The following is a 10,000-nucleotide window of genomic DNA, read 5'->3' on the forward strand; positions in this document are numbered from 1 at the left end:
TATCTGGACTTTTGTTTCTTTCCTCTGATCTATTAGAGTGTCACAATACATGCCCTACGATAGCGGCAATAATTTGAGCAAAAATATGGTAAAAGCAGTAAAAATGTAATTAACATTTATATTACGTTTATATTACGCATATTTTAGCAACCTTTATGTCTAGCAAAATATGTAGTATAAATTGTAGATGTAGTATATATGTAGATGTATGTATAAATGTTTGTTTGTGTGTGAGTGTGTGTATAGATAGATAGAGATAGATAGAGATAGATAGAGATAGATAGAGATAGATAGAGATAGATAGAGATAGATAGATAGAGATAGATAGATAGAGATAGATAGATAGAGATAGATAGATATAGATAGATAGATAGAGATAGATAGATAGAGATAGATAGATAGAGATAGATAGATATAGATAGATAGATAGATAGATAGAGATAGATAGATAGATAGAGATAGATAGATATAGATAGATAGATAGATAGATAGATAGATAGATAGATAGATAGATAGATAGATATATCTATATATTAATATCTATAGATAGATGGATAGATAGATATAGATAGATGGATAGATATATATAGATGGATAGATAGAGATAGATAGATAGAGATAGATAGAGATAGATAGAGATAGATAGATAGATAGATAGATAGATAGATAGATAGATAGATAGATAGATAGATAGATAGATAGATAGATAGATAGATAGATAGATAGATAGATATATCTATATATTAATATCTATAGATAGATGGATAGATAGATATAGATAGATGGATAGATATATATAGATAGATAGATAGATAGATAGATAGATAGATAGATAGATAGATAGATAGATAGATAGATAGATAGATAGATAGATAGATAGATAGATAGATAGATAGATAGATAGATAGATAGATATATTAATATCTATAGATAGATAGATAGATAGATAGATAGATAGATAGATAGAGATAGATAGATAGATAGATAGATAGATAGATAGATAGATAGATAGATAGATAGATAGATAGATAGATAGATAGATAGATAGATAGATAGATAGATATATCTATATATTAATATCTATAGATAGATGGATAGATAGATATAGATAGATGGATAGAGATAGATAGATAGATAGATAGATAGATAGATAGATAGATAGATAGATAGATATAGATATATCTATATATTAATATCTATATATAGATGGATAGATAGATATAGATAGATGGATAGATATAGATAGATATAGATAGATAGATAGATAGATATAGATAGATATAGATATATCTATATATTAATATCTATATATAGATGGATAGATAGATATAGATAGATGGATAGATATAGATAGATATAGATGGATAGATATAGATAAATATATGTATGTTTTTGTATATTAGAGAGAGAGAGATATTTTGTATATTTTTATTGTATATATTTTGTATATTTACCATTTTTATATACAACATTTTAAGTGGATCAAAAAAATAATAATTCAAAATGATCATAAGACAATATTGGTTCCAACATTTTCAAGACAACTTTGAAAGATTTTGATCCACTTCAAATGTTGACTTTTGCATAAATAATATATATGTATGTACATATATGTATGTGTGTGTGTATATACACATATGTATATGAGTGTGTATGTATGGTTGTATTTGTGTAGATGGATAGATTATAATATATAGATACAAAAAATATATAAATAATAATATATAGAAGTAAAATTAGTGGGCTAATCATTTTATCTTTAACTGTATAGGACTGCAGGAATAAACATGGCCAGAGTCCAGAAATCTTTAGGTCCCTTCCATTGTCCAGAAAATGTCTGCTTTTTATTGTTATTGTTATTATGCTTATAATTAGCATGATATTAAAGGGTTATTAGATTAATATGCTGTTCCTGCAGCAGCCTAGACGAATGGATGATAAAGAGATGTGCTTTCCCAGGTGATTGACACCCTGCGGCACTTCACACATTTTCTCCTCTATTCAGCAGTAAGCCACAGCAGTTTTACCATGAATCAGCAGCGCTCGCTTCACTGCTCTTCAGGAGCTGAGCAAAGGCTGCCACATAAAACACTGCCACGCAATAGCAGCATTTATCGTCACACCAAGCATTTGTATATTTTAGCATATATCTTGTTTTGTGGTAACAGTACATCATGCCACATCATTCCCTCAGTAAAGTCAAGCTAGTCACTACAGTAGTCAACATTTGAAATGGATCCAATTTTTTGATACATTTTAGATGTCGACTGTTGTAGTCACCAATCCACAACACAAAAGGTCTAGAATTAGTCAATTATTGGTCCATATGTGACTTCCATCGTCCAGTTTTACTTCTACAGTGTGTCTTAACGTATTTAAAGTTGATAAATCAACTGATAGAAATGTAAAACTCTTAAAGTATGCAATTGTCTTAAATGCTGTTTTACAAGAATTACTGAATTTATTCTGAGATTATTACGGTGCTGAAGGTAATGAAATCGATATAATCCTACTAGATTTGACATCACGCTGCTTTGTTTACTGCAGTAACCAGGGCAACCTCATTAATATACCTTATTAATATTATTAATTATTTTAATATTATTATTATATGTAATTGTTTTATTATTCCGATGGCCAAATTCTGGCTTTTGAGTAAAGTTTAAACCTAAAATGTAAAGTTTGAAAATAAATAATTAATAATAATGCATTTTGTTAATTTTCAAGAAGTACTACGATTTTACTAATAATTTTACCTCCCCCCCATATTTCTTTATTGTAAATGTACAATTTTAAATACTAATCTCTTCACCTTTTTTAAATACATATATACCCGGCAGCTAGGGCTCTGCAGCTCTCACATGGTCGGCCACTGAAGTTAAGCAGGGCTGTGCCCGGTCAGTACCTGGATGGGAGACCACAAGGGAAAGCTAGGTTACTGCCAGAAGTGGTGTTAGTTAGACCAGCAGGGGGCGCTAAACCTGCATTCTGTGTTGGTCCTAGTGCCCCAATATAGTGATGTGGACTCTATACTGCTCTGTGAGCACCGTCTTTCAGATGAGACGTTAAACTGAGATTCTGAGGGTGTCCTTCGAAAAAGAGTAGGGATTTAACCCCGGCATCCTGGCCAAATCTGCCCACTGGCCTCTGTCCATCATGGCCTCCTAACCATCCCCATATCATAACTGGCTTCACCTCCTCTCCACCAGTCAGCTGGTGTGTGGTCTGACGTGATATGGCTGCTGTCGCGTCATCCAGGTGGAGGCTGCACACTGGTGGTGGGTGAGGAGATTCCTCCCAAAAATGTGTAAAGCGCTATGAGTGTCCAGAGAATTATTATTATTATTATTATTATTATTATTATGACATAAACCAAAACGCTGGTATGCAATTTGACAACATTGTAGTAAAAAATGGTGCATTAAAAAAAGAAAGATGTAATCCAGCAAAAATTAGTGCGAATGACGACACCAAAATGCAATATTCACACCTAACAATTAAATAGGAAAGGATGGGAATATCTGCTAAAATGTCCACTTTTGGGAAAAGAACGCCCCATTTAACGGTAAAGTCTAGAAGAGAAAGAGCTGTGGTTACCCGCATTAATATAGCATCATTTTTGTGATGTGATGCTGTACTCCATAATGAATAATTTTACATTACTGTGAGGGTTGGGGTAGGGATAGATGTTAATAAGATACAATTTTAATATGTAATTTAATTAATAGTAAGAATAATACTCCGTATGATTACTGTTTATAGAGTACTGTGAGGATTTGGGTAGTGGTATACAATAATAAAATACAATCTAATGGGTTATTTAATTAATAATAAGAATAATACTCAGTATAATTACTGTTTATAAATTTACTGTGAGAATTTGGGTAGTGGTAGATGTTAATAAAATACAATTTAATGGGTAATTTAATAAATATTATAAAAATACTCTGTATAAATACAGTTTTAACATTACTGTGGGGGTGGATTTAGGCTTAGGGTAGGGGTAGACATTAATATAACATGATTAATGGGTAATTTAATAAATAATATGAATAATACTCTGTATAAATACAGTTTTAACATTACTGTGAGGGTTGGATTTAGGGTTGGGGTAGGCTTAAACGTTAATAAAACACGATTAATTGGTAATTTAATAAATAATATGAATAATACTCTGTATAAATACTGTTTTTACATTACTGTGAGGGTTAGGGTAGGCATAGACATGAATAAAACACGATTAATTGGTAATTTAATAAATAATATGAATAATACTCACAGCAAAATTGGTTTTTCCATCACTACGATGGTTGGATTTAGGGTTGGGGTAGACATTATTAAAATACAAATAATGCATTATTTAATTAATGATATAAGTGTTCCTTGTTTACTTCCCACTGCAGCTGTATCTCTTCTAGCGTTAACTAGGCTGATTGCAGGACTGCTGTATACATTACAAAGTGTGTAACTCTTTGCCGCCTCCTGCAGGACTCTGAGGGAGACACACCTCTGCATGATGCCATCAGCAAGAAGCGGGATGACATGCTCTCTGTGCTCCTGGAAGCAGGCGCAGACGTCACAATCACCAACAACAACGGTTTCAATGCGCTCCACCATGCAGCACTGCGAGGGAACCCGAGGTATGGCTGACTTCAGATCTGACACATTTGGCCTTACAGTTGAAGTCAGAATTATTTTTTGCCCTTCTGTGTTTTTTCCCAATTTCCACCCAACATATTTCTAAACATAATAGTTTTAATAACTTATTTTAATAACTGATTTCTTTTATTTTTGCTATGATGACAGTATATAATATTTCATTAGGAATCTTAAGATACTAGTATTCAGCTTAAAGTGACATTTAAAGGCATAAGGTTAATTAGACAAGTTAGGGAATTAGGCAAGTTATTCTATAATGATGGTTTGTTCTGTAGAAAATAAAAAAACAACATTGCTTAAGGGGATTAATAATATTGTCCTTAAAATGGTTTCAAAAAATTAAAAACTGCTTTTATTCTAGCCGAAATAAAACAAATAAGACTTTATTTGAGAAGAAAAAATATTATAGGAAATACTGTGAAAAATTTAAACATTAAACAACTGTTAAACATCATTTGGGAAATATTTGAAAAAGAAATTCACAGAAGGGTGAATAATTTTGACTTCAACTCTACATTGGGTTATTTAAAGTTATGCTTCGTTGAAATTCTTGAAGTTTTTCAGCTCATGTTTGGAGCTCGGCAATTTTCAGGGATCTGATAAATCTACAAAGTATGGTATTTCATCTTGCATTTGCTCTGTAGTTCCAAAAAATAAGACTGAACAGTAGATAAATAATAGATTAAGACTGGTTCAGTGTATGGTATTATTTTTTATCATCTTTATTGGTCTTTATCGTCAGTTTGGATCTGTAGTGCATTTATCATAATAGTTCATACAAGTTTTAGGATGAGACTGAAAATGTGCAAATCAAGGTAGTTTAGAATGAAGTTTGTTTTTGTATGTAGCTGCTTTTCTATTGTATGATGTCCTCATAATCTGTCATAATATTGTCATAATAGTATGCCAAAGTTGTCGATATATCGCCTGATATGTCACATTTTATTTTACGCATTTTTTTTTTTTGTCCATTTTCAAATCATTTTACATTTAATAACATTTTAATTTAGTTATTAAATAAAATAATAACATCGGCTAAATATCGGTTATCGACCACCCTGCTTTCCAAGATATCAGCATCAGCAAAAAAAATATATATATATATATAAATATATTGATTGACCACTAATGTTAGAGACAGATATTAAACACATTTATTTTTGTCAAATCATTTAAAATAAATTCAGTTTTAATTTAGATATTAAATAAAATAATAACATCGGCTAAATATCGGTTATTGACCACCCTGCTTTCCAAGATATCAGCATCAGCTTTAAAGAAAAAAAACATATTGATTGACCACTAATGTTAGACACAGATATAAACACATTTATTTGTGTCAAATCATTTAAAATAAATTCAGTTTTAATTTAGATATTAAATAAAATAATAACATCGGCTAAATATCGGTTATCGACCACCCTGCTTTCCAAGATATCAGCATCAGCAAAAAAAAAATATATATATATATAAATATATTGATTGACCACTAATGTTAGAGACAGATATTAAACACATTTATTTTTGTCAAATCATTTAAAATAAATTCAGTTTTAATTTAGATATTAAATAAAATAATAACATCGGCTAAATATCGGTTATTGACCACCCTGCTTTCCAAGATATCAGCATCAGCTTTAAAGAAAAAAAAAAACATATCGATTGACCACTAATGTTAAACACAGATATTAAACACATTTATTTTTGTCAAATCATTTAAAATAAAATCAGTTTTAATTTAGATATTAAATAAAATAATAATATCGGCTAAAAATAAAAATAAAACAACACAAATTGGTCGTCCACTATTGTTAGACACATATATTAAATTCATTTATTTTTTGTCAAATCATTTAAAATTATTTCAGTTTTAATTTAGAAATTCAATTAAATAATAATATTGGCCAAATATCGGTTATCGGCCACCCTGCTTTCCAAGATATCAGCTTGAAATAAAACATATCGGTCGACCACTAATGTTAGACACAGATGTTAAACACATTTATTTTTTGTCAAATCATTTTACACTTAATTAAGTTTGATTTTAGTTATTAAATAAAAAAATTAAATCAGCGACTCTGCTTTCCAAGAAATCAGCATCAGCTTAAAAAAAACCAACATATTGGTCGACCACTAATGTTAATAATAGATATTTAACACATATTTTTTGTCAAATCATTTTAAATTTAATTTAATTATTAAATAAAATAATACTATTGGCTAAATATGGGCCACTCTGCTTTCCAAAATATCAGCATCAACTAAATTCATTTATTTTTTGTCAAATCATTTAAAATTAGTTAAGTTTTAATTTAGATATTAAATAAAATAATAATATCGGCCAAATATCGGTTATCGGCCATCCTGCTTTCCAAGATATCAGCTTGAAATAAAACATATTAGCCGACCACTAATGTTAAACACAGATATTAAACACATTTATTTTTTGTCAAATCATTTTACACTTAATTAAGTTTGATTTTAGTTATTAAATAAAAAAATAAAATCAGCGACTCTGCTTTCCAAGAAATCAGCATCAGCTTAAAAAAAAACAACATATCGGTCGACCACTAATGTTAGACACAGATATTAAACACATTTATTTTTTGTCAAATCATTTTACACTTAATTAAGTTTGATTTTAGTTATTAAATAAAAAAATAAAATCAGCGACTCTGCTTTCCAAGAAATCAGCATCAGCTTAAAAAAACAACAACATATCGGTCGACCACTAATGTTAATAATAGATATTTAACACATATTTTTGTCAAATCTTTTTAAATTTAATTTAATTATTAAATAAAATAATAATATTGGCTAAATATGGGCCACTCTGCTTTCCAAAATATCAGCATCAGCTTTTAAAAAAAAAAAAAAAAACACACAAATTGGTCGTCCACTATTGTTAGACACAGATATTGAATTCATTTATTTTTTAAATCATTTGAAATTAATTCAGTTTTAATTTAGAAATTAAATAAAATAATAATATTGGTTATCGGCCACCCTGCTTTCCAAGATATCAGCTTGAAATAAAACATATCGATTGACCACTAATGTTAAACACAGATGTTAAACACATTTATTTTTTGTCAAATCATTTTACACTTAATTAAGTTTGATTTTAGTTATTAAATAAAAAAATAAAATCAGTGACTCTACTTTTCAAGAAATCAGCATCAGCTTAAAAAAACAAACCATATCGGTCGACCACTAATGTTAATAATAGATATTTAACACACATATTTTTGTCAAATCATTTTAATTTAATTTAATTATGAAATGAAATAATAACATTGGCTAAATATGGGCCACTCTGCTTTCCAAAATATCAGCATCAGCTTTAAAAAAGAATAAAACAACACAAATTGGTCGTCCACTATTGTTAGACACAGATATTAAATTCATTTATTTTTTGTCAAATCATTTAAAATTAATTTAGTTTTTATTTAGAAATTAAATAAAATAATAATATCGGCCAAATATCGGTTATCGGCCACCCTGCTTTCCAAGATATCAGCTTGAAATAAAACATATCGGTCAACCACTAATGTTAAACACAGATATTAAACGCATTTATTTTTTTGTCAAATCATTTTAATTGAATTCAGTTTTAGTTTAGTTATTAAATAAAATAATTAAATCGGCCATTGGCCACTCTGCTTTCCAAGATATAAGCATCAACCATAAAAAAAATAAAACATATCGGTCGACCACTAATGTTAAACACAGATGTTAAACACATTTATTTTTTGTCAAATCATTTTAAATTTAATTCCGTTTTAGTTTAGTTAGTAAATAAAATAATAATATCGTCCATCAGCCACTCTGCTTTCCAAGATTTAAGCATCAACCTTAAAAAAAAGAAACCATATCGGTCGACCACTAATGTTAAACAGATATTTAACACATTTATTTTTGTCAAATCATTATAAATTCAATTCAATCATAATTAAGGTTAAGGTTATTAAATAAAATAATTATATCACCTAAATATCGGCCATCAGCCACCCTGCTTTTTCAAGATATCGGCTTTAAAAAAAAAACATATCGGTCGACCACTGATGTTAAACACAGATAATTATTATTGCGTTAATCATAGAATTGCATATATCTATTACTTGCAAATAAAATCTAAACATGTTTGCAGCGTCTTTGTGCTATACAGAATAATGGTGTACAGTTTAGTCACAAATCCCTTAGTGAAACGGTCAATCTTAGCTTCAATCTCCCAATGGCAATGTGGAGATCCTTTTTATTGACTGTGTAAATGAGGAACTGCCCCAGGGTTGGTATTTATGGGCCGCTTGTTCAGTAGAGCCTTGCTTGGGAGCAGAGCTTGTCCCTCCGCCATCAGAAAGTCCTAGAGATATACAGCTCTCCTTCAGCTCACCATTTATTTGTGTTTTTCGCATGAGGTCCCACTGCTGCAGTCTGCTCATTCCTCTGCCAAACTCGCACTCAGTCAAATCCTGAAGCATAGACTCGAGTGCACATGTACTTCGTCTGAAAACTTTGTTTTTCTAGGCCATGAAATACACTTTATTGAATATTATAGAGCCCATTGTAGAAGTTACTATTTTTTGTACCAGATGATAATATAGTAAAGTGTTTTTTACATATAATTAAGTCTTATATTAGGAACATTTTTACCATTCTTATAAGTCTTCTATAATATTATTATTATTGTTGTTATTAATATAATAATAATAATAATAATAATAGTAGTAATATCAATGAATATAATAATTATAGTAATCATTGTTATTATTATCACTATTATTGCTGTTGTTTATTTTTATAAAGACAATTAGATCATATTCTGATTCAGCGCTGTTAAAATAAAATAAAAAAAACACTAAAACCACCAGTAGGTGGCAGCAGTCACTAGCTCAAGTGATTTGTTCACTCCTTAATTTTTCAAAACGGACAACTTATTTAGAAACTTAACAAGTTGATTGTCTTTACAAATGGATCATTGATTAATGATTTGTTAAAGACAGTTCTGGAGGCTATAATAATAATAATAATAATAATAATAATAATACTGAACCGCTGTGATGACAGACTTTGGCTGAAGGATTTTAGATTGATAAACATTTCAGATGCTTTAAAAAGCGATCGGTGAACGGATTTGTCTATTAATGTCATCCATCGTTCACTACTTGATCATCACATGATCTCTTAAAACAATCACGACTTTTTTTTTTTTTTTTTTTTATCAATTAAAAAGTTTAAACTCAGTTGTGCGCATACATTTTTTAAATTAATTTTAGGTCACAAACAGAGCCATGCACAATATGAGATGATGCAAAATGCTGACACTCATGATTTTAAAATA

General features: G+C 29.5%; 1 protein-coding gene across 3 annotated transcripts in view; it reads left to right on the forward strand.

The window, feature by feature from the left end:
• mib1 (MIB E3 ubiquitin protein ligase 1) overlaps positions 1-10,000 on the forward strand; it is a 106,725-nt gene that overhangs the window by 33,749 nt on the left and 62,976 nt on the right. For all 3 annotated transcript variants that reach the window (XM_056471180.1, XM_056471188.1, XM_056471195.1), the window contains exon 12: positions 4,489-4,640. In XM_056471180.1, coding sequence (XP_056327155.1) covers positions 4,489-4,640 — 152 coding nt within the window. The remainder of the gene's footprint in view (positions 1-4,488; positions 4,641-10,000) is intronic.

This window comes from Danio aesculapii, chromosome 2, assembly GCF_903798145.1.
Source record: "Danio aesculapii chromosome 2, fDanAes4.1, whole genome shotgun sequence".
Classification (NCBI taxonomy): Eukaryota; Metazoa; Chordata; class Actinopteri; order Cypriniformes; family Danionidae; genus Danio; species Danio aesculapii.